The 26,972-nt window shown below is 34.7% G+C and overlaps 1 protein-coding gene across 1 annotated transcript; it reads right to left on the bottom strand.

Moving 5' to 3' along the window:
* Window positions 1–1,601: 1,601 nt before the first annotated feature.
* Window positions 1,602–24,183, bottom strand: LOC104528462 (cadherin-10). Its single transcript, XM_010172483.2, has 7 exons — window positions 24,002–24,183; window positions 20,898–21,151; window positions 17,655–17,791; window positions 15,270–15,391; window positions 5,379–5,487; window positions 3,237–3,488; window positions 1,602–2,352 (listed from the first exon to the last, which is right to left on the bottom strand). Exons 1-7 carry the CDS (start codon window positions 24,056–24,058, stop codon window positions 1,859–1,861), a joined length of 1,425 nt encoding a protein of 474 aa, XP_010170785.2. The 5' UTR covers window positions 24,059–24,183; the 3' UTR covers window positions 1,602–1,858.
* Between the last annotated feature and the right edge of the window lie 2,789 nt (window positions 24,184–26,972).

The following is a 26,972-nucleotide window of genomic DNA, read 5'->3' as shown; positions in this document are numbered from 1 at the left end:
ACAAAGCTTTGTAATGCTGATTATCTAATATTCTTAATATTCTGAATATTCTCAATATTATCAGAATTCTTTTCTATTAAGGAATATTAAAAAAAATCCTTAGTTAATGAAAGTATTATTGAGTGAAAAGAAGAAAAATACATAATCTTCACAGTTTCTTCATCAATTAAATAGTTTAACTTGATATCAAGTGAATAAAAATTTGGTCTCCATTGCACCAAAACAATTTGCATAATGGCACTATGTTCAGCTTTCAGCTACATTGGGTTTAATCACTCCATTAAGTAGCAGAAATACCTGATCAAATAAGAATGCGGCATTTCACTTTTCAAAGGACTAATATATTTTCAATATCTGTTGACTTTATGCCAGTACAAAGTTGAGACACAGAGGAGGGACTATATTTCACATGTGTTTCTTCCACAATAAATCAATACAGACCCTATGACATCCTGGTTTTGCTTTGAAATTATTTAATCTCAGCAATGTTTCAAAATTGTAGTGTTTGTTTACTAAATAGATGTGTAACCTAAAGATTGAAAGAAAAAAGAGACATCTTAAAATGTCTTGGGATCCCTAGTTTGTTTTGTGATAGCTGAAGTATGATTTCTGTTACAGTTGGCTAGCTGCTCAGGTTTCTTTTTACTAGACTTTTCCAAGCTATCAGAAAGCTCAGTAAATTGGGTGGGAGGTGTGCTAGTTTTACTGACAGTCTGTCAGCCTTCAGCCTGACAGCTTTAAAGGAGATTAGGTTACCCTCAGATGGCTGCAATACAACACACAGTAGTTTGTGATCAAATGATTTATCTTCGGAAAAGGATGTTGCTTAAGAATTACTGTTCAAACAACTGGTTTACACTTTATCCATTGCAGTTACAGATCACTTCTGATTATGCATTTATGATTCAAAAATAGACTCAGTTTTTTAAATTACTTCTATGTGTTTGGATGGATTAGTTGTACCAGCATGATTTTGGAATAGGGTAATTGAAGTTGAGACAAAGTAGTAGTTCACCTTTCCAGAAAAGTATATTATTAGTTCAGCTCAAAAATAAAAAAACAATTCTTTTAAACATGACAACTGTAGGAAGTAGCACTGTTGAGCAAGCAAATAGGTCTATAACTTGATCCTCTCCCCGTGAGCACAAGCACTTCAGACTATGTTAAATGTACGGAGAATACTGCAGCATAGAAGTTGGCTGTGCTGTCATCGGAGAAATTTCATGTTCTCATGAAGCCTGGCATTGATGGCCAGAACAGGGAGGCAAGCATCAACATAGTTGTAAAAACTGGTTTATTTCTTAAAAATAAATACAAAAATATAAATATAAAACATTGGCAGATAGAATTTGATGAAATGAAGTTGCACAACCTTTTTTTTAAACCAGCTGCATATTACACTTATTAACACCACGTGTACATTTTTTTTTTAAATTTTAATTTACAGAACAGGACATATTGGATTTTTTCTTCTTTGCCATCTTAAAAGCTGCACTTGCAAGGATAGGACATGTACCTAACAGAAGCGGCTTGTACATGAGGTTGCTTAAGGGATTATCACCCTGTTCAAATTTCTGAAAGTGAGATACTGTTTATTTTATTTACTAAAATGGACAACACTGAATTTCCATAGCTTTGGCTCTTGGAAGGTGATTAAATAAAATGCTGTATATATTCCAAGTGGCATTCTACTAGAAAGAATGAATGACATTAATGGACAAATTTAAACAAATTTTAAAAGGAAACCATTGTGCTGAGTGGCAGGAAAATTTTCCTGAATGTTAAATATTGTAGAGTGTAGAAGGTGTCTGTAAAATTACTTCCGCTTAAAGGAAACAAAAAGGTAGCCTACTGTAGGTTAAGAAGTGTCTTTATCACTTTCTCCTCCACCATACATTTCAGCAAGCTTATTAAACCGAGGGCCCCATTCTCGGAGGTAATCATAGTTTTGGTCTCCTTCGGTAGTACCCGACTCTAAGGAGCTCAAGGATTCAGCTATTGAATCATTTCCTTCATAGGCATAGGTTGCAAGTGAGTCATACGGCGGTGCAGAAGGATCAGTGTCGTGCTCCTTTAGCCTTTGGTTAATGAAATCTCGGACATCTGTGTTATCTGGTGCTGAAGGAGTCCTCCGTGGTACAAATAACGTTTCAGGGATAATGTCTCGTCGAAGCTTCTTATCTTCGATTGCTGCAGGATTCCTCAGTGTGCCAATATCAAAGGCTTGGGTGTCTTCCTCTCCACCGCCTTCATCATTATAACTCACAATGTTGTCTCTGATGTCCTCTTTAGAGAGGATCAAAGGCTCCTTCTTTCGTTGCCTCTTCAGAGCAGCAAACAGCACCACTATAACTTAGAGAGAGAAACAAAGAATGGGTAAAGATCTCAATTTAACGATTTCTTAGTAGCAAATCCACCAGGTACAAGAGCTTAACTTCAGCTACATTTCAACAATTCATTTCTGTCTGATAAATATCTGTACCTGTATTATGGTAGCACAGTAAGGTCTATATCAAAATGTGCTATTTTGCACACACATTTTGTGCTCTGAATACAGAACCGTGAGCTTGTCTACACGCTTCTTCTGTAACTTTAATGAGTTTTAAAATAGCCAGAAGATCTTTTCTCTTTTTTAAGCTCAAAGTATACTGTTAAAAACTGGTTTTCAGGGGAATTATGGGTCATTATCCACAAAGTGGATGTTTTACAAAATTTACTTTTTTTTTTATTGCAGCATAGAATCCTCTGGTTAGACAGTGCTTTACTATAGTAAAAATATTATTTACTGACATATTCTGTGTGAAATATATACTGCATGTTGACTTCAGATAGTTACTTGAATAAAAAGTTGCATTCTCTCAAAAAAACTTTATAATGAAAGACATGAAACTGTTTTTTGATTATGCTATTCTTCCACTCTGATCTTTTTTGGATAACTTAATGAAAGAACAAAAATGAGCTTCTGGTTGCACACTGATAGTTTTAACAGTCTGGGACTTGAATTCTTATTTACAATGTCCAATTCCCAGACAAGTGGGTTTTGCCTTTTTTTTTTGTTTGTGTTTTTTTTTTTTGTTTGGGTTTTTTGTTTTTGTTGTTGTTTTTGTTTTAAGTTGCAGTTAAATTCTTCTTGCAAAATCCGTGGTCATTAATTTTACCAGCCTGCTTAGTTTTGTAAAATGGGTCAGGCCTGAAGCATTTGCTCGCAGGGGGAAAGATGCATTTCTATTTCTTACCTAGCAGGATAACGATGCAGAGGAGAATGGCAACCAGTGCCCCTGTGCTGAGTCCAGCCGGGAGGAGCAAGGCCTCAGCGTTGCAGGACTGCATGTTCCCCCGGCTGTCGCAGGCACACACTCGAATGGTCAGCGTGCCAGTGCTGCTCTGGATTGGGTAGTCATTGTCCGATATCACCACTGGTAAAAGGTAAGTACTTATTTCATGTCGACTAAAGCCATTCCTTCTTGTCAAAATTCTGGCAGTGTTATCTAGATGGATTAAAATATACTGATGTGTATATGAATATAAAATGCATTGTTTGTAGTACATGCAAATCATAATATTGTACATCATTGGTAGCATTTTGAAATTGTCCCTGATATCATAGTGATATCTGTTCTAATGGCATTCTCATTTGATCAGAAATTGGTAGGTTTTTTATATATATCTGGTCTGCTCCTCTGTGCCACTGCACCACCTTTGAATGTGATTTGAAAAGAGGATTTCTCAAAGCCTAAAATGTTTTATAGATTAATGCATGTAGTGCATCACACAGTTCCAGTTCAGGGCTGAATCCCTGAAATGAAGTGGCCAACTGAGAAAAAATAACCTTCCACTTCACGCTGTTCAACAAGCACTCTATTCTGAAAGGTTCTTTCTATGGATCTTCTGTGACAGCACTCATGGGAATGCTGTCTGTAAACTCAGTATGAGATTTTCCACACCAAAACACTTTCAACATACTGTAGAACAATGAATTATGTACCTCAGCACATGGAGCAGATTTTTTGGGGTAAAAATCCTCTTAGGAATTCAGAAAATGTAAAAGTTGATAGGTATTCCTGCACAGTTTGAGAAGTGAATTTACTAAACTGTATTTGTAGTAGACAAATTTTACTTGTATTCAGTATAAGTCAACATCAAAAGCTGTTTACTGAGTGTCCAGAGGGAAGAAATGAATAACAGGGAGAAACTGTATCTTCCATTGTTAAGACCACAATACTAGAGTGTGAGACAACAGTAGAGTTTTTAGTCAAAAAGAGAGAAAATACAGATTTATTCTTCATTAGAAGGAAAATTTAATTTTCATCATATTTGTGGATCTCTTGAGATAAATGGTTAGCTATCTTGCCAGCCAACATCAGGCTGAATTAATATAACTCATGCAAAGAGAAAGAAAATAAGAAATAGCAAGGTCTATACATCTATACATTCGAGACCTAGTTGCCAGGATATAATCTTTGTTTTAAATATTAAATTATGTGTTTTTTCATAGCCTCCATGATGTGAAACACGAAGTTTTCCTTTTTTGCATCCATTCATTAGTTTTGTATTTGTATGCTATTTTTTCCACTCAACATTAAAAAACTGTGTCTGACAGATCTCTAAATACCTCTGCTGCTGAGGATTTTATAAGGCACTAAAAAAAATTTATTTCAATTCTTCAGTTTCCCTACTGTTAGAATTTTTTTCTTCTGTTGCTTGCAGCCTATTACTTCTTGAAATCTTCACCAGGAAAAGAGGAATATTCCCATTGCCTTTATGCCTTTAACACATTTCAAGGCTGATACCATATGCCCCCCAATTTATTTCTTCTGTGATCTAGAGCCCTCTCAGTTAGTCATACTGATAATGAAGGCTGAAATGGGTGCGTAGTCCCCCTTCCCCAAAAGCATCTTCTGAAAATTTTAACTGATAAAGAAAGATTGACAAAAGATGAAAGAAAGACCAAAGTGGCTGTGCACTCAGAACCATTATTTTCATTAATGGTCAGAAAGAGGCAAAACCAGAAGATCAGGGGAATCAAAACTATGTTACAGAAGGCTAAATTGGAAGATCTGACCTTGTCAGCTGAAACTATTTTTGAAACCCTTTTTTATCCTTCAGTCAAGTATTTAATCTGGCTAGTCACCCTAAACCAACATTTTTACTGATTTTCTTTATACTTTACCACATTTTTGTCATGCTAATTTTTTTTTACACGTTTAAAAATGTAGAAGTCCTAAACCAGAAACACTCAGGTAAAATTATTATTCTTGCTAGCAGCAGTCTTAACAGCTTCTCTACATATTGATAGACATCAAAAGTAAATATATTTCAGGAATGTGTGTAAGGCAACAAAGTTAAAACTCCTTCCCTGGAACAAGGATGAATTTTACCTTCATTATCCTGAACAGTGAAGTTAGGGTTCACAGCAGCTAAACTGAAGAAAAATTTTTGTCCACCAAGAGGGTCATCTTTGTCTACTGCACTTATGGTTTGAATAAGCTGCAGGAAAAAAAGCAAGTAAACAACAACAAAAAACCAAATACAGATAGGTTTTTTATACAGCTGCCTGGTTACTTTAAGAAGACTAGAAATGTTAAAAGACAACTTCAAATCAACGCCTAAGACAGGAATTCACAGGATGTTTTAGATTTTTGTGATAAAAATAGTATTTTATCAAATAGATGTTTCTGATAGAGAAGTTAAAATTTCAAATTAAATTTCAAAATACAAACATTTGATTCTAAAACAAGATTTTTCCATTTATTAGTATAGCAAAATACACCAGTAAGATTACTGAGATGAAAAATCCAAGTTAGATCTTATATATATTTCAACTCTTGTAAAACATTGTAGCATTCCCTACAGACGCATCACCTCAGAGTGGGATGAGAATCTGGTGTCACAATTCTCAGAGTAAGTTGTGTCAGATCAGTGCAGTGCTTGGATTGAGTGTGTTCTGCAATGCCAACAAAAAGCTTGGGTATTTCTGGAGGAAGTAATGGCAAGCCTTTTATCAACCTTTGTTTATCTGTCAGGTAAATGAATGTGTGGCTTTTTTTTTCACTGAAGTTTCTATACCTAAGGGTGACAAAATGTCATTTCCCAAACAAAATACAATTTTTGACATTTATTGCTTTATTTCAGAGTGGGTTTGTTTATACCATAGCAATAAAAACTGTACTTGTGGCTGAGTTTTTGTGCATGCATGCGTGAATTTCAGTTATGTTCTTAAGTTTAACTTCCAAAAATAGGTTAATCTTTAGCCTAGGTCATTTTTATTCCTCATTTCTGATCCATCATTTTAAATTGCAGTGTTTTTTCAAGCATGGAATTACATCTAATTTTTGACACTACTCCTTCCCTGTGGCATACTTGTTAAACCCTGTTTGTTTTTCCTCTTCCAGTTCTTAAAAAATACAGCCATTTTTCCTCATATCACATCTTTTGTCAGGACTGATCATCTTTAACATCAACAATTGCAGTGTACTCCTGTTTGCCTTAACAAACGCATGATTAACTCCCAACTTTTTTCTTGTCCATCCAAAATACAGCAACAAATTTAGTTGCAGCAAGGACTGGCTTTCTTTTAATATGGCAACTTGCTTGCTTTCTCAACTGCAGTTTTGTCTTTGTCTAAATTTGTTTTCTTACATAAACCTCCAATAACTTACTAGATGAACAAAGTAGATAACACAGGCATAGAATATTATTTGTTTTCGAAGACTGAACTTTCTAATTATTTAGTGAATAATTAGCAAATAAAACCTCAGAGATTTTTGCAAAATTAAGTCAAGAAAACACTAGTCCATTTTACTTCACAACTGGAAACCATGGATGCAGTCAGTTGTTGGTGTTAAGCTGATGAAAATCAACTCCTCCAGTTCTGAGTGTCTATACTCATAGTTTAATAGGAGTATGTTCAATTTTTTATAGCCTAAAATCTTTTATGGTTTACAGGGATTATTCACCTATGATGGCACTGCCAAAGTGTCCCTTATCAGAACAACAGACAGCAAGAAAACATCTCTTATTAATTCCCCCATCCATCATTTATTGTACCAATTGAAGTTCTCTGGGAACTTCTCTGTTCCAATACTGATTATGCTTAACCTTATGAAATATTTTGCAAGCAAATTCAGCTAATTTGCTTACATTAGGGACTAAAAAAAACTTGCTTGTGGTGTTTTTTTTTTTTGTTGTTTTTTTTTGTTTGTTGCAAGCATCATTTAGATATTAAAATGTAAGGATAATTCAAAAAAAGCAAACATTTGGCTCACTAAATATTATGCAGTTTCAAGTTACTTGCTGATACATTTTTTTAAAAGGTGAAGATTTAAGGATGATCGTAGTGAAACCGTGTTTAGATATGTTGTCGCATTTATAGTATCTCTAAATTAAATTGTAAAATACATCACAAATAGAAGCATTATTTGCTTTGCTATTCTCAATTAGAACCTAAAGTTTTAAAATATTTATGAATGTTTTTTGCAAATGAGGATATTACTGGAAATTCACACTGGAAGTTCATTACTAGCTCCTTTTCAAATGAGGCTATGTACACATTTCAGTACAGCAAATACTCCTCATCTCCTGTATGAGCCTGGAAAGTTCTCCTTGCGGGATCACTGGTGCATGTGAGTTCCTCCTGTATGTCATCACAAGGAAAATACTATTCACCAGGTCTGGAGCTCAGTGTGGATGAAGTTTTAGAGTTGACCTTTGGTTTTTGGAATGAGCAGCATCTGCCTTTTAACTTTTTTAAGCACTGGATGATCTCTTGTGCCCTTTCAAGGCCTGTATGTGAAGCTTCAGAAAACGCATGAACACAATATACAAATGAGCAAGGGGGAAAGCAGATTCCTCCTACATTGCTGGGAAGCAATAGAGGTAGAGATGCAGGCTATAGTCAATGTTTTGGTGATTTCTTTACTTGCCTACTCCATCTCTCTTGCAGACAAATACAGCAGCACCACAGGTTTGGATGTCCTGAATAGGACATATTTGACTTCCTGATAGTTGACTTGAGTAAAAAGAGTTATCACAACTTGTATTTGAGAGTAGGTTGAGGTCTGGAACCCCTTTCAGCTGCATTCCTTTTTTTTTTTTTTAATTATTTTTTTTTTGGTCAAAATAGCTCTGTTGTATTTGTTTCTTCTGCTCTCCTCTACCTCACCAGTTGTGATCAAAATGAAGGTGAGGAGACAGTGAGAATCCCAGTGTGGCACAGGGAATTTTACAGTCACAATTTTTTTCAGACTAGCCATTTGGACTCTAACAGTTCTGTCCCTTCATCAAGACTTGTCTAATCAAGACTTAGGTTGGAGTCAGACCTTTCCATCCCATGGTATTTGTATTGGACAGTTCTTTGTGTTTGACTCCTCCTTTTGTTCCCTAGTGCAAGCAACCTCAGCATGTGACAGAAAGTGTTTCCTAAGACTGATACACTGTATTATCTTCCAGACTTTCAGTGTAACAAGATTGCTGCCCCATGTCTTGTTCCTCCAGCATTCCAGTCTCACCCATCTTGGGGCACCTTATCAATCTTATGAAAGTGGGTCTTTCTTTTTAAAGAATTTTTTAATTATTTTACAAATCTAACGACTTTAAGCATATTCTGTCACTGTCTGACAGGTAAATCCAATGACTACAGTTTTTATCTGGTTATTATCCAGTTGTTTGTGGGCACAGAAGTGATAGGAGTAAATAAGATTGTAACTAACTGTGGAAGCTGTGTTGCAGAAGCTTTCCCTTTTGTGCAGTTGCTAGGCAGCCACTTGCAATACTGTCTGTGTTTCACCAAACCTGGACTTGTTCTTCAGGCTTCAAGGACTGATAAAGTCTTCAGAATACTAATTTTTAGTCACTGCTTGCCTGACTCTGAACCTGATGGCAGGGTAACTACTTAGAGTCTCTTAAGAGCATTTCTTACTGGATACACCTCTTTGTTTTTAGTCAACATGTACATAAGAAGCCTTTTTCCTCTCTCACTAGCTTTTGAATATAAACTTACAACTGAGAAGAATTGAAATTGCAGAGTAAACTCTGACTTATGGGTCATTGCTACTCTTAATATACATTTTTGTTATTTTGTAGTGAAACTGAATAATACTGAACCATTAAAGTGTTTAGTCCACAGTTTCTTATATTTGTCAATACCATTTTGTACTGTTTTTTTAAAAAATGCAATTAAACAAGCAGCAGTAACAATCCAGGAAAGAAGTACTTAAGTCTATTAGAAAATCCTGTTTAGTTATAAGGGACCCAATGAAGGAGAAAGTAAATATGATCAACTTCTACTATCGCCCTGCCTTTCCATGTGAAACTAATTTAACAAACTAGACTTTCAGAAATAAGGTGACAGACTCCCAGGAAAGAGCTATTTGTCTGAAGAAGCCTAGAAGTTATCGATACTATTCCGAAACCAGAAAACTGAGAAGTCTCTTGTTTCCCTGGAATTGTAATAAAATTATTCTCTATAGCCTTTATAGCTAAAGCAGCTGTATTGGTAATTGTGAGGACACAAAATAGTAGTTATAAATTAAGGGGGCTCTTGCATGGCATAACATATACTGGTATGTTTATGGTACTTGCACAAACTTATTTAATATTGGAGTTTTGATGAGAGGCAAGCCTGGTTAGTATTCCATTGCTCCAGGCATTGTGTTCAAATACATAAGTTAGTGTTAGTCCTTCTTTGTTCTATTTGACTCCCATGGGACTAGGCAAGGGGAGTGCTTTTTGGTTTACATTTTAAAAACCCAAAAAATAAACAGAAGTTGAGAGCATTATATTGCATTTTTTGCATACTGTTTCCTGGTGGTATTGGTAACTATATTAATGTGATATGTCCAGTTTTACACATGACTTCATACAGTGTTGTTTTCCTCTTAGACCAATCAACAGTGAGACACCCCCATTACACCCACAGAAAGTTGCTTCTCCTTACTAGCAATGCCACAAAGCAGTAACTGCAGGGAAACCAAGGATGTTACCGTATCTGAAAACAGCCAGGAAGGTAAGGGCCCAAAAGTAGTCAAAGAGGATTGTTAGCCACTAATAACTGATGAAACAGTAGAAACAAGTTTGCTGTGTAGGCTGCTGCTTCCAATACAATTCACCTTTGTGCTTAGCAGATCCTCTCTGAGCATCAATTCTATCCACTGTGTAAGGAAATGGTTATTTTTTTCTTAAGCACACTTTATATTTGCTTTTAAATTGTGTACAAAGAACAGAAAATATAATGTACTATTAAGGAAAAAAAACCCAACCTACAACTATTTAGAAACTCTATATCGATTTGCAGTAAAACAAAGTTAAACTTTGAGAGTTTTTGAAAAAAAGTAAAGCAAGAAGAAAATTCTGATATTACTAAAAACAACAGAAGATAAGATCTGTGGAAATATATTGAAGTGTCCTGGTTTCAGCTGGGATAGAGTTAATTTTCCTTTTAGTAACTAGAATAGTGCTGTGTTTTGGTTTCAGTGTGTGATTTGGTATGAGAAGAAAGTTGATAATATACTGATGTTTTTGGTTATTGCTAGGAAAAGAACAAGGACTTCCCAACTCCCCATGTTTTGCTAGTCTGTAGGCACAGAAGAAACTGGTGGGAAGAGAGGGGCACATAGTAAATCAGCAGACCCAGATTGTCATTTGGATATGCTAGTGGGATATTCCATATCATATGAAGTCATGTTCAGAATATAAATAAGAGCTGGCTGAGAAGAGGGGTTCTTGCTCTTCCAGGATTGCAGTTTCGGGTTCGGGGTTCTCTTTCACTTTTCTGGGATTGCTGTCAGTGGTTGGTGAGCGATTGTACTGTGCATCACTTGTATAGATTTTATCATTATTATTTTATTTTATTCCAATTATTAAATTGTTCTTATCTCAACTTAAGAGTCTCCTTATCTTTACCCCTCCAATTGTCTCTCCTATTCCCTGGGAGGTGGGGGGTGAGTGAACAGCTATGTGGTGTTTGGCTGCCAGGCAAGTTAAACTATTACATGAAGGAACTAAAGTAAAAATAAATCTAAAGAGATGGAAAAGGAAGAGGAAAAAATAAAATCAAGTAAATTTACCAGAAATTGAAGTATGACCAAAAAAAAAAAAAAAAGAGGGAGAGATGGAAAAGGAAGAGGAAAAAATAAAATCAAGTAAATTTACCAGAAATTGAAGTATGAAAAAAAAAAAAAAAAAAAGATAAAATAACACTTGAGAATCAAAGGATATAAGAAAGTTCTATAAAAACATGTAAAAAACAAGAAGGAAGCTTGAGTGCTAGAAAATGGAACTACAAGGAATTTAGTTTTTTAATAGATATATATTTTTAGTTATTTTTTCAATAAAATGAATTGTGATTAGAGAAACACCTGGTGAATATAATAAGGAAATTGCTGGAAATATAAAAATACAAAAGTCATGTTTAAGCAAGGTTGTGGTAAGGAAAAAAAAATCTCTGTTAAAGCTTTTTATATGGGTCAAATGAGTTTGTAAGAGGAACAACATAAAAAGAATTGATTCAAAAAACCTAGTGTGCTTATATAATCTGTGCAGAATTAAGATATATATATATATATAAAAGAACTCATTCATATCTTAAAATGTCATTGAAAGAGACTCTATGATGAGCTAGACCTATTCGTGTAACACTGGGACATATGAAACGAATGGGCATGTATATATTTGGTAAAACAAAGGCTAATAACAGCAAGATTGAATCAAACATGCTTGGAGACCCAAACAGATGGAAATTCAACTTTCCTTATTACTTTTGGGGTGTTGGTAAGTAATTGGTAACTGATCTCCCTGTCTTTCTCTCAACCCATTTTATCAACTCATGCCTTCTTTCCTTTTGGCAAGTGATTTGCAGAGGGAGAAGAGGAGCCCCTTTTCTGACCATTACTATAGGAAAAGTGAATATGTAGAAAAAATATACTCAGCTTCAATATAAAATCTCTCTAAAGTAAGACCGGCTCCTGTTTTCTACGCTGATTCCTGTCTTTTATATTAGAGGATCTTTAGAGGCTGGCTGCTGAGCTACCGGATGCATGGCAGCTGGGAGATGACAAAATCAGTGGGATTCCATCTGTCCAGATGCCCAGCTCCTGGCTCTTCTCACCTGGGGGCGAAGGATGGCTGAACTTCTTTGTGTACAGGGCTGTAGCTTCTGAGGATTTTGCTCCTTTCTTCTCAGCTCCTACTGAGTCAGCCTTGTGTAGCTGACATGAATGCCTGTCTCCCCTTTCTGCAGTCACACCAACATTGTCCTTGTTTTTGAGTAAGTGTAAAGAACAACAACCATCAGAATGGCATTCTGCCACAGGTGCTTCTTGTTTGGAGCTTGAATTTTTTGGAATAGGGTATTCCCATTGTTTGGAAGGTCATAGTGTGATCTGATGTCAGCAGTAACAGCAAGCAGGACCACACTCACTGGCCCTCCGAGTCACTCAAAATCCAAAAATCACATTTCATAAAAAGCACTCTCCCTCTCTCTCTCTCTCAATATATATGCATATCTGTGTGTATATACAAGTACACATATCCATATATAGTGCGTGTTTCTATATATCTTAGAATCATAGAATGGTTGGATTGGAAGGGACCATAAAGATCATCTAGTTCCAATCCCCCTGCCAGCTACCGGATGCATGGCAGCTGGGAGATGACAAAATCAGTGGGATTCCATCTGTCCAGATGCCCAGCTCCTGGCTCTTCTCACCTGGGGGCGAAGGATGGCTGAACTTCTTTGTGTACAGGGCTGTAGCTTCTGAGGATTTTGCTCCTTTCTTCTCAGCTCCTACTGAGTCAGCCTTGTGTAGCTGACATGAATGCCTGTCTCCCCTTTCTGCAGTCACACCAACATTGTCCTTGTTTTTGAGTAAGTGTAAAGAACAACAACCATCAGAATGGCATTCTGCCACAGGTGCTTCTTGTTTGGAGCTTGAATTTTTTGGAATAGGGTATTCCCCATTGTTTGGAAGGTCATAATTTGATCTGATGTCAGCAAGCAGGACCACACTCACTGGCCCGCTGAGTCACTCAAAATCCAAAAATCACATTTCATAAAAAGCACTCTCCCTCTCTCTCTCTCTCTATATATATATGCATTTCTGTGTGTATATACAAGTACACACATCCATATATAGTGTGTGTTTCTATATATGTAAATTATATATAAAATATATGGGCTTCTATGTAAATTAAGTAAATGGAAGTTTTAAGGAAAAATAAAAAACCTGGAAAATTATAATATTCATTAAAATGTTTGTCAGTAGGAGACAGAAAATATTTAATGAATCCCACAGAATTCGTGACTGAAGTATCATAACAGTTTCAGTGATCTAATGGTAGACCTAAATTTGATCATAGATCAAACATAATTTTGAAAACCTGATCAGCAAGAAAAATAGCGTTAATGGGGGAGGAATAAAACTTGGAGAACCATGTTCAATAAGGATTGATTAGATTTGATCTCTCAGGACAGACCGAATTCCAAAATAACAAGTTTTATTTATGATCTACCAGTAAGCAAGAATATAACTGCATTCAAATAGATTATTCGAGGAATAAAACTTGGAGAACCATGTTCAATAGGGTTTGATTAGATTCGATCTCTCAGAACAGACCGAATTCCAAAATACAAATTTTATTTATGATCTACCAGTAAGCAAGAAGAATATAATTGCATTCAAATAGATTATTTATGTTATCCTGCATTGCATTTTTTTATCTTCCTGTGAATTTTTTTCTTTAAACAATCATTTGCAGCTCAGCTTTTTTAAAAAAATGTTTATAGCCCTTTTAGTAAACTTGGCATTCTTTTTCTTATAAAGCTCATTCTTATAATGAGCTCTATTAATCTAAATAAACATTTATGGATATGTACACATATTTAGCTTCTCATTTATTACTCATAAATTATTAGTGTGGGTTTTTTTCAACTTTTTAACTGACAGACTTTTCAGGAAGTAAACAGAAAACCGGTGTAATGCAGAAGTAACTTTTATATTCACGCTTAAATTATACTGACCTCAGTATTCTAGATAGCTCAGAATTTGAGTCCTTCAAAATATGATTACATGAAAATAAAACAGAACAGATTCTAAAACCTCAAACATTTGTGGATTAATGCATTTAGATTTTATTTTTTTTTTTTTTACCTAGGATTTTTTTGTGAAACTGGAAGAGGAAAATTCAGTGCTCTGTTTTTCCAGTTTGTAATCCATATGTCATATGTGTCATATTGAAAATGATTAAGAATTATTTTAACATTTATAGAAGACACTGCAGCTGTCAACAATTCTAGATGTTTAGCCAGTGATTTCTGTTTTTCTAACATCTTGAATTACCTTACAACTCTTGTAGAAGACAAATGCCCTTACTCAGTACCTTTAGATATTTTATTCATTATAAATTTAGGCCTTAAATCCTCTGTTCTAATTTCCAGCAGATGTTACTTCAGAAAGAAGAATGGCAACCTGAATGTGAAACTTGTAATACAACCTGAATGCCATACTTGTAGGACTCAAACAGTTAAGACAAGCTGGCACTTCTCCCATTTTCTGTTCAAAGATGCTAAAATGACTGCACTGAGGTAGTACTGCTACCATTTTAAAGGATTTATTATTGGCTGACTGTGCTCTGGGACATGCTGTGCTGTAATAGGAAAACAGTTTTTTAACAGTTCAAATAAGTGGCTACCTATTAAGAACTAGATATTAAGCAGTGCAGTAATTTCACTTAAATTGAAGTACACATTCTGTAGCTTCTAAAAGGCAAAACAAAATATTATGTTACCAGTTTAAAAAAAAAAAAAAAGTTTTGTATTTTCTTTTCAAGAAATTTTGGTACAATGATAAAAGACAAGTCTAACAATTGCAAAAAAAAGATGATGTCTGTAATCACCATCAGCATGGGTTGAAATATATCTGAAATGTGCTATTTAAGAGTTATTGAAAATATAGATAAAACTTTTTGATAGTTAATATAACATTTTACTTTGTGAAGATAACAGCAAAATTAATTATGACCATGTCTCTTGGACATATCTAGTCAGGATTTAAGAGCAGTGCATCGTTATATAACGAAAAGTGGTAATTTACACACTGATGATGTAATATATGGATACATCACTCTAAGCTTCACCTACAGAGCTACTTTGCTTTCATTTCTAACATTTCAAAAGCTATTTCAGACATTATTTCTCCCAAGCAACAGCTAAGAATGATCTACAGTTGAGTATGGTAGCAAAACTGGATAGTGGGAAGTGTTTGTCAAAGGCATACCTGTCCAGCTCTTGCATTTTCACATACAAAAGTATCATAGAATACAGCAAACTGTGGGGCATTGTCATTAACATCCAAAATTCTTACATAGACAGGAACGCGAGTAGTATCTTTGGGGTTGTCTGACAGGAGAAGAGAGAAAAATGATGAGTTAATTTTCCTACCAAAAGTTTTCCGATTTCTTCCAAATTTCATAAGCAATAAACATGCAAGTTTAGGTATAAAACTGGTCAAAATTTAACATTCAAACTGACACCAGGTAAGAATCAAGCCTCCTGATAAATAGGGATATGTTTTGCTTAGCATAAAAAAATCAATTAGTACATAGGTATCTAGTGAGCAATTAAGCTTTTACATGAAAATAGGGGTTTCAACTCTTAATAATGTATGGAAATATAGAATATGAAAAGTACATCCATTACTATAATGACAAATTTGATTATTTTGTGGGCTCAATAGTATTATTCTGCTGTAAAGTTTTGATTTTTAATTTTACAATTGTGATCTCACAGAAAATATATTGTTGACTTTGTGCATACATAGTCTGAAAATTTTTCAATTATGACTTTCCCCTCTTGGAGGAGAGCAAATGAAAACAGAGCCAAGTGGTATACTCCAAGTATCCCCCAAAACATACCTCAAAAAATCTGGTCAAGAACTGGCTAGAATCAGAGTTTTTAGATTTTCAGACCTTAGGTTAAGAAACACGAATAGTAATATCCCTGTTGCCAAATGCCAAAACCCTAGTATTATTTGAAGTGCCATCTCTTTAGTATAGGTTAATTCAGGAAAACAAGTGTCTCTATTACCACTTGCGGATCTAGTTGCCATAACAAAAATCTGCAATAATGCCTGGGAATAAAGAAGTGCAGCCATTTCTTGGGATTCTGCTGGATGGTAGCCAAATACTATATGATTTTGCAACTTTAATGGAATGGGATAAGTAATAATAGAGATGAATTAAAAATTACCCTGTGGGTTCAACCCCCACTACTCTTTTAAGCTGATTTAAATGAAACAGTAAACATTTAGGAGTAGTTGGCATTAAATTCACTTGTTCTTAATAACTCCTTTGCTAAAGAGTGTGATATGGATCTTTTTTGACATTCAGAATTGTTTAAAATGGCAGGTTTAGGGCACCATTTTTCATACTAACTTTGCATTTTTCTACTAACTTTCCAAATGTGTTCTATTCTTAACACTGCTTTCTCATTGTGTCATGCTTCACGGGTAATATTTTTAAAGATTTAAAGACCTAAATCTCCCCTTCACTTCTTTCTCCAAAACTAACATTCTCTTTGGAGAATGCTAGCTACTCCAGCTAGGCAGAGAATGTAAATTTGCTCAAAGTATCCTGATGAGGAAATAAGTTTAGAATTATGATATAAGCATACAAGGATACTAAGCTTTTTCATTATATAAATACTTTTGAAAAGTATTCTTACAACACTAGACAGCACTGTCAAGGCTTGTAAGCTCAGGACCAAGCTTTGCAAGAGAAAAAATAAAAAGGTTTTTTTTTTAAAAAAGGACAGCTACCGGATGTGCTCAATTCAATCAGCCTATTGCTCTGGACTTCAGAAATGAGGACAGGCAGGCTAAGAATGGTTAATTGGCTGAACACGACGTTCCATTTAGTTCTCTGTAGTGTAGTTCTTGCCAGCCATCCTCCAGCAGTAATCGGCAATTTTTTTCGGGGTTTTTTTTTTAAGTGATGTAGAATTAACCCTAAATAAAGTGTCTTTGGAAGCAAGTGGTCCTCACTAGCTGATTTAAAAGAACAGACCTTTTTCCTTTAGAAAATTTTCTATCATGTGATTAGAGTTAATCTCAATAATGTAGCAGGTTTAGGAGGATCTCTGCTTTTGTCTTTTTGCTTTTAACATGAAAATACCTACAGAGCAATGATTTAAACAATCCAAGAGATGCTACAGCTTAGGGATCAAACTGAACCTAACTTGTAAATGTGTTGATTCCAAGAGCTGTAGGTGTAGATACCATAGGAAGAGATAATGAAATTATTTCTAAGGAAATGAAGAAAACGATAGAGCCAAAAGCATAGATTCTCATCCTGAACTCTGCTACTTTAACAGCAACATCCTGTCATTGTCCTCAAAGAAAAGGAAGAAAACAGAATTACTCCAGTGTTGTTATTTAATCGGGTAACGTTTCAGAAGGAACTTGGACATTTAAGGTCGGTGGTGGAAGTAGATGAGGAAAAAAGCAATGAAGAGGCAGCTTCTGTTAGCTACCCCAATTACTTTCCCAGAATTTCTAATAGAAGAGGGTGGAGGGAAAGAAAGGAAGGTTTTTTCTCATGAAGTCACAGCTGTAACTTTGCAGGCTAAGGAAAACTGAAAGAAAAAAGAGACCAAATTGTCTTACTGATCTCAGCTGCTATAACGCTAAGATTGTGCCATTGTGATATCTCACGGTCAAGTGGCTTAGAAGTATAGATGGACCCATTTCCAGAATGAATATTAAATATCCTGTCAAGGTCAGTGTGACGATCCAGAGAAAACCTAGACATGATAAAGAAAGAAAAAATATTGTCAAAATTATAGGAAGTGGCAGAAAGCATGTTTCACAATAAGCCAATATCACTTTTAGGTTCTATACTGCATAATATATATGAAACTGTATAATAAATGCTTGTGAAAGTTCTCAAGGTTAGTTCCATAGAATCAGGAATAAAGATTGCAAGAATTTAATGAATATGATACACTAGTGTAATATTTTATCATCATATATGATGATTATAAAAAATAAGTCAGAATTGCAATATAATAATTAAAGAGTTGTTTTAATCCTGAAAAGAAAACTGTCTTTGATGTACTGTTCCTTCAGACTGACTGACAGCTAACTTAAGAGCTTTTTAAAAGCATTGTTATAAGCTTGGCTTCTACACTTTAGGATATTTTAATTTACTAGGGATCAAGTTAAAAGAAATCTCTATTAAAAAAAGTTCACATGCAGCTCTTCCACTTTCATTATGTTAAAGGACCTTCTATGTTGCTATAGTTGTGATACTTCTGCAGACAAAAATTCTACTAACACAATATGACAGAATGTCAAACTACAATCAGAAAATTGTTCTTTCCTCTATTTTTTCTAATATATAACACTGCCTTCAAAGCTAGGACTGTACCTTTGATGTGGAATTAAATGTAGGATTTTGCGAAGTGCAGAACATTTATCTAACTACCTGGCAGAATTGGGCCAAATTTAAAAAGAAAAAGTCTGCTAGTACACTTGTACAGTGCAATAGAAACAATTGCTCATGTTCATATGAGCTGTTGCGACTGATCTGAAGAGTTCATCAAGGATATCTGGTTTTACTTACAATACTTAACTGAGCCATATGAAAAACTGTAATATGAAAATAATGTCTAGAAAGTTTTGGTGGGTTTTATTTGCTCACTCCACCACACACAATAACATAAAAAACAAACAAAACCCCAACAAACAAGCCAACACCAAAATGAATACAAAACCAAAAAAGGATAGTAAAAGTCAAAAAAGATTTCTGAAAGTGCAGGAAAAACTTTCTCAAATTATTATTTTTTTTTTTACTACTAGCTGACTGTAACTGTTAGAATTGAACAAAAGTCTGCTATTTTCCACGGAAACTATGTTTCAGACTATTTGGCTTATATGATAAACATTTGATTCTACTCCATCCATGGAAGGAGGAAAATAACTTATTTTGACTTCTCTAGTTAATGAGACCTATTCCTCATTGTTTAATTAAAAATTTTATACCATTTGATAATAGCCATGAGGTAAGCACATACTTTTACCTCATTGCATTACTTCTAATTGCTAGCAAATGCTATCAGAATTATTATTTTCAGAAAATACCTCTGTATTCATTGAATAGAAATAGAAATTAGTGTAACAGGAAGCTATTGGCACTCAATTTATAGTGTAGTATTTTTAAATAAACAGATAAACAGAAAACAAATTTCAAAATTGATTTAATTCTACCACTCGAAGCTGTTATATTTTTTTAATAGCAGTATTAAAGTATTATAGAAACTGCCCTAATTTCAAAATATGACAGCTTTCAAAATCCTTTAGTTTAAATGTTAGCTGTTCACTTCTGGGGTAAACACATTTGCATTTAATATTGATATTGTAAGGAGTAAAAGCTTGTAAAAACTTACCCTAGGTAGTTATTGTTTGAATGTATATACAAGGTTGCTTTGGAAAGTGAGGAACAAAGCAAATACTGAAGAGAATTCAATCTGTGCTGTGCAAATTGTTTTAAATTTCTTGTCTTCAACTAGATAGCACTGAGTGAAAGCTAAAAGAAATGACTGTACTATGGAGACCATTATCACATACATGTTTGATTTCTTTTTTCTTCAAGCAAACTAAATCTAGTTTCAATGGTCCCTCTCAATTTTTTATAAATTTCTTTGTCCTTATTACTATTGCTTTGCTCCACCTGCCTCTTCTAAATTATTTTCTATGGGAGAATAAAAGAAACATCAATAGGACATAGAAAAATTATATAAAATAATGTTTAGGTTGCTACTCTATGTAAATAATAGTGATAAGGAAATACCTGCCACAGTTCTTCAATTCATCAAGTTATGTCAGAAACAAAATGAACAAAAGCTCCAAATTTGTTCTTTTTCCAGACATGATTAGGAAAATAACTACTAAACTTGTCAGTTGTCTCATGCAATTAGAGTCAATAAAGATGCAATGCTAAGTTATTTATATATTCTTAAATTTTAGAGGCTTAGTGTTATTTCCTATTTTTTTTTCCATGTACACAAATCACCATAGGGAAAAATTAGATTCAGTTTCATTTCCTAATCCAGTTTTACCACCTGGGCCTCATTAAGGAGTATGTGGCAATTGACTTCAAAGTCAGTAAATAAGGTTCTTTTGCCAGAATGTACTTTTTGTACTGTCTTCAGTATTTCAGACAACACACATCCAACTTGGACAGTGTTCTTACCTGTTACTTAAAGCTTATGCATTTTAGTAAAACAAACAAAAAAAAACCCCTCACACCAAAATATGGTTTACTACATTCGGCTAGGTGCAATGTAGGATGTAGCATTTAGTAGTATACATACAAAAGATGTTTTAAGATATTAATCTTTCAGTGTCTAATTTCTTGGGATATTTGAGCACACACAAAGATAATTTTATCCTGTATAGCAATCATTCTGGCAAGCCTACAAAGCAGAAGGCACCAATCAGAGCAGATGAGATTGGCATCAGGATGGACCAGAGGAAGCATTAGAAAGCTCTGTCCCCTTCCTGGGCCATAGACTGGTTTGGCACTTTTTCACAGTGTGAAGCAAGAAGTAGTCCTGAAAAACCTACTTGAAATCAATGTGTAATATTGGAAGTTTTCTGAGGTTTGAAGTACTAGAAAGCATTTCCTTTGTCTCTTGTGTGCAAGTGAATGGCTGTTTCATGAGGTCTTCAGAGGGTTATGGATAGCATCATTCTCTATTCTGTCTATCTCTGGGACACTAATAAATAACAGAAAAAAACATTAGCATTTTCTTCCTATGCACGATGTGTACATGAAAATTCATGTTGTATTATTATTTCTCTTAATTTCTTTAGCAAATTATGTCTTTACAGAGACTGGAGTATTACCTGATCGGACTTGCAGCTGAATCAGGATCCCGTGCCATTACCGTTCCTATTATTGTCCCCAACTCAATATCTTCATGCACCTCAAAAAGGTAAGATGATCTGCTGAAGACAGGAGGTTCATCTACATCTTCTACAGAGATTTTCACAATAGTGGTATCTTTGAAAGGCCCAAGATAATAGAAGCGTGGATCCACATGGGTATTCTCAGCTTCTACTTTCAAGGTATAAAGTCGTCTTGTTTCATAGTCCAGTGGCTAAAGATGAAGATGATAAAGTTTATTAAATTACATTGTATGTTGACAGTTATTGACCTATACACATAATGTAAACTGAAAAGGACTCAAGCCTTGTCAGATCTTGTCCTGGGTTGGGCGAACCCCAAAGTTCAAATTCTCCACAGGATAGGGAGAATTTTCTCTTGTGAGAAATTTCCATTATTTTTAAAGGAAGTTTCTTTTCCTAAATGTTATTTGAATTATCATAGTAACAATGCCAAAAAGATTTTCAGTGCAAATTTGCCAGTTTTTTAGTGAATTTTGCAGCTGCTTAACAAAAATACAGATTTGAAACAATCATATAAGCATTTGAAATACTGGCATTTCAGAACAAGGTACTTAATACTAATGTTTCTCAGGAAATACTATAAACTCTTGGGTACTCAAAATAGCCAGAGTTATCTTTATTGTCAAACAAATGTAGCTGACCTTAAATATCACAAAAGTTTTAAGTTTCTTTTAAGGAGGGTTTGTGTGTCAAAGTTCTCTATATCTAGAGGAACACTAAGAGCTTAATCTTGTTCCTTTTAATTTAATTTAATTTAATGAATCAGAGATTTTTTATTTTTTTTTGCAAAATAGATTTGACATTTTTGTCAGCAGTTCCTTATTAAAATGGAAGGAGGAAGGTTCAGGGTTATAATTAGAAACCATTTTGGAAGGAAAAAGAACCTCTATTCCTTCAAATTTTCTGTCATAGTCGAAAAGTGTTAGCTAATTAATGATACTGAGGAAATGAGCAAGCTGAGAATTTACCTTTCTGACACAAAGAAGACTTCATTAACTCCCCCAAAATCTCAGGGAAATATCAAACTGGTGGTTTTCATTCATCAAAATGGGTGGTAGACAACTTGTTTTTTCTGTGTAACTGCTTTTAAATACAAATTAATGTTCATGACAGATGCCAAAGTGACAGCCTAGAAATTTAAATATTCTATTTAAGAGGAGAAAGATGCAGTCCATTGAAAAAATGAGCTGCTCCACTGCCTCAAACTTGTTTTTAAAAAGTATTTAGAGCAGAAGGGAGAATATCTATTAATATAATTGAGAAATGCAACACAGTGCTGCTATTCAAGCTAGATCTGTGACTGCTGGTGTGTCTATAAAGTGCAGCATGCTGCTGTTAAGGGATACTGGCTTCAAGCCTAGAAGCAAAGAAGTTATGTTAGTCCTGCTTTATTCTAATTAGCTGGCTTAATTTGCCAGAAGGTGTGACATGCACATGTAGTTAACTTGCTACTAGTACATTCACATCCAGTTTGGACATCTCTTCAGGCTATGTGGCAAAACGTGGATATAAAGTGTGTTGATTATACAGGTATTATCAACATATATCACATGTAACGAACCAAAATGTTGCCCAAATATATGAAATCGTGGCAAAGCAATTTTTTTGTCTGCGAGAACTTGTCTAGAAAATCTTGTACAGAAAGAAGTTCTTTTACAGCAGGTATTAAATTCAGACTTAGTAACTTATGGGCTTATTAAAGGAACACCAGCTATTTGTAGTTGTTCACCAGTGAAAACTGAAATGACAATCAATGTGGCTAAATAATAAAAATTAATATTTTAATAAATTAACGAACTAACATATCTTCTTCCTTTCTAGTTACTGCTGTTGTCTGAGCTATCTGAATAAGCTACTTATTTATCAATATGAGAAATTATCCTGAAAATTTCAAAATGAGTCAGATTGCTAATGACAAAATGAGATCTTGTTCATTAGCATTTATTGGTGACAGTTTTGGAGCTGCTGTGTTATAACTTATACATTTTTTATGCTTGATCCAGTTAAACTGTTTTTTCAAGACTGATTTAATGTAATAGTCAGTGTGAAAAATCTGGAGCAAGCAAGAAAGGAGCAACTCAAGAGAAGCCTTCACAGATTTCTAGGAAAAGGGAAAATATCGAGCCCCAAACTTTGTATTTTAATTCCTTCCCAGATAAACTACATTGCTGACTATGAACATAGAGATTAAAAAGGAACACGCTTTGATCTTTGCAGAACATATCTTTTTCTTTGTTGCCTTTATCAAGAGATGTGGAGATATATTTTATAGTGGTGTTTAATTCATTATTCTATGCTTAAAGAGATTTGTTTAAAAAGCTAATACAAGCAGTGCTTTATGTTAGAAATGCTGCCTGAACTCTATAGAAAAGCATCTCAATATCCCAAAGAAAAGGATTGAGAGACTTTGGAAGGGAAATTGTTGAGGAGCAGGAGAATGGCATTTCTAAGCGTGAGATCTTACACCTCTGAAAGTGCTCTGACTTGCAAGACAGAGGGAAGAACTAAAGCTAGCTCTGAAACAGGGACAAAATCATTATTTACTGCTCCCATGCTAACCAGCTGACGTGTTGGGAACAGGAACAAACCAACATAGCTTGTGACTGAGCTTCCATGAGTGCGTTTGTGTTCTGGCATACACTGGTGATCAAAGTTGAAAAGAATCTTCTAGATAAACGTCTCTCAGTAGTGAGTGAACTGCATAGTTCTTGCTGAAGGTAAAAGGTTACATGAATACTAAATAAGTCTGTGTTTGCAGTCACAGAGATAATTAGTACTAACACATTGCGGATGGTCCATTTTTTACATACTTAGTTGGCAGAAATGCTTTAAACCTGTGCTGCACCTCAGATATTGTTACCAACTGTTATTTCCAGTTCGTCTTAAAAGGAAATAGTACTGTTCAGTCACTGATGGGGGGTGCTTGCAAGTGTTAAGCAGTTAGAATATGTCATCACATGATCTAAGCACTTTTTCCCAATGAACATTTCTGGCATAACATTCACACCAAAAATTGTTTAGTGAATATTGTGAATAGACACCTTTCGCACAGTTATGATGCCTTCCTGTGTGTCCTTCTGTGTCACAATATCAAACATATCTGTCCCATCTCCATCTATAATTCTGTACTCTACTTCTGCATTTTTTCCAGTGTCTGCATCTGTGGCTTTGACGCTGCCAATGGCTGTCCCAACTGGGGAGGACTCAGGGATGCGGAGGTGGATGGTACCTGTCGAAGAGACAAGAAGCCACTCAGGAACCCCACAAGCCACAACACAAGCATTAAGTAACATGGTGTAACACAATAGATGATTACATATTTTTGTGTTTGCATATTTATTCTACAGAACTTGCCATTTAATACTGGGACGATGGGCAAAACGTGAAGCAGAGAACTATACAGGGGAAAACTTTAGGTAGAAGATTGAAAACAAAATAATAGAAAAACAAAATCATAGAAAAGTAGGATTGAAAAGGACCTCTATTCTCCTATCAAAGAAAAATCAACTATGTCTGTACTTTTCTTGTCTACATCATTCCTGAAACATCATCTGGAAAGACTGCTCTGTGTTCTTTTCAGGCTTCACTCTGCTTTTTTGCCCTTAAATTCTAAGGTGAATCTTTTGGGATATATTTTACATCTATTTTGTCATGGAAGCAACAAAAAGAACAGAATTCCCTGACTTCACTAGTCAATTCTAAGCAGCAAATTGACATTTCAGCTTTCAAAATTAGGTAGTCAGATACAATATTAAATAAATTTGAATGACATTTTAATGCAGGGATAGGTTTTTGAAAATCCACAAGCAGAAGGTGTGTCTATATCTGTTAAAGCAGTTAATTAATATTTAAATAAGGCTTATGAACATTGGAATTTTGGTTTTGTGCTACTTTTCCTAGCTCAGTTTTATCCCTTTATTGTGGTGTCATACAGCTGATAAAAACCATAGGAATAAAACTGTCATCATTCAGACATGCTGCAGTAAAATGAAAGAAATATCTTACCATACATTTTAGTATTCTATGTCCTAGCCTTACTGTGAAAACTGTAAATAAATGTTGAGATCTCTGGTCCCATCTGTCAGAACATACAGTAGAAAAAAACATGCGGGACACATAAAGCACTATGAAGAATTCTCAGAAAAATATTTTTAAATGAATGCAGACACAGTTGTCATTCCAGAGATGAAAGTTATGTCATCAAAGATCTATTGAAAAACATTTTCCTCTCTGGCCTTAGTTAAGTGTTCCAAGATTTGCTGTTTTACTTAGAGACTTCCTAAGGTAAGTAAAGTGAGGCAGAAAGATAGTTCAGTTAACAGTAACACCGCAGTGGAAGTAGTAAAGGCCAGCAACCACAACAGGAAAAAGCTGAACAGGCTGCCCAAAAGGCACCACATATATACCTCATTGCAAATAACAAATACAGAAAAGTCTATACATGGAATTCATAGTTTTGTATGATCAGGAAGAATCATGGGAAGAGGGCAGTGGCAAGGTGGTACAGGAAGGACACTGGCAACATGATCTTACCATATCTTCAGAAAACACAAGTGAGTTGTAAGGATTATCAGTGTCTCTTAATAGACAATATTACAAGGCAGCTACAGAGTGACAAAGGAATTGGTTTTGGGAACACTCACTGAAAAAAACCCCTCTATTATTCATTGGGACGTTTGAGACTTTCTCTCATTTTAGAGAACTAGTTTTTTTCTGTTCTGTTATGTTATAGTTTGCCAAACCTAAAAAAAAAAAAAAAAGGGGGCAAAAATTTTTAAAAACCCAACATTCACATATAGTTTGTAATTAAATGTTGAATGAAAAAATACTGAAATTTAATGTCTTCATATCATTTTACTCAGGGAGCTTTTGATATGAAGCTGATACACAGCAGCAGAATTAATACTTTATGGCCATATACACTCCGCATTCTATTTATATTAATTTATTTTTGCTCAGTTACATTTTGGTGTTTCAATCAAGTGATTTATTTTGCATTTGCTCTGACATTTTCATTACCTTTCTCTAATGCCTAAATCTATGTACTTTGCTACATTAGTATATAATCTCTCTGTAATCGCCTAATGGTTAAAAAAAAAAAAAAAAAGAAAAAAAAAAGAAAAAATAGCCTCTGCTCCCATTTAGTATTTATTCAGTACTATGCAAGACTATGGTGAAAGACCACTTTTTTCCCCAATTAATATTTATATATTATAATTAGTTTTACAGTGTGTCAACTACTCCCCACATTTTTTTCTGGAGTGCATAAAACTACATCCCCAAGCTATGCCTTGTGGACACTATTTTGACTTCCACTGCAATACCCAAGTCATTAATTTAGTCTACAAAGTGGTAAGAGCTATATCTTGAATTGCTAATAAGGTAGTGGAAACTGAGAGTGAAAATAACCAGAAATCTATCATCTGGAAGAGAATTTTATGTCTAACCTATCAATTCATAGAAATCTTCACCACAGCCTAAGACATTTTGGTTTATTATTTTTATCACTGAAGATGTTTAATTCATTGACTAAGTACAGGATGCAGTGCAGCTTTAGACACTGTCAGAACATAAACTACACCAAACTAGAATTATTCTTGCAAAAATCTACTGTCTATCCTTTTTCTCTCACTTCTCTTCTTCCTCAGGGAGAGTAATTTACTGTTTGCGTTTACTCTAGTGAGTGATGTTCTTTCATTTGTCTGTCAGGAATAAAAACAGGAGGATCGAGGAAAGAAAAGGTTTTTCCATTTACTAAGGAAATCTGAAAGATTAACATCTACACACTTGTGTCTGGAAATACTTCAGTTACTCATAAAGAATGAAAAAGCAATCATCTTACTCATGTTTACCCTTTTTCCCAGTTACTCTTGAATATGCACATAATGTAATCATTTTTATAGAATAATACAGGCTATAGTCTCACAGGAGCCATGGGCTGCTGTAACTCATATGCCCTGATTTTCAGTCAGACTCAGGCTCCTAAGTCCATAAAACACTTTTTCTATTTAT

The sequence above is a fragment of the Antrostomus carolinensis genome, unplaced genomic scaffold (genome assembly GCF_000700745.2).
Source record: "Antrostomus carolinensis isolate BGI_N321 unplaced genomic scaffold, ASM70074v2 scaffold137, whole genome shotgun sequence".
NCBI lineage: Eukaryota > Metazoa > Chordata > Aves > Caprimulgiformes > Caprimulgidae > Antrostomus > Antrostomus carolinensis.
Note: the sequence above shows the minus strand (reverse complement) of the source record. Positions and strands in the feature narration are given on the sequence as shown.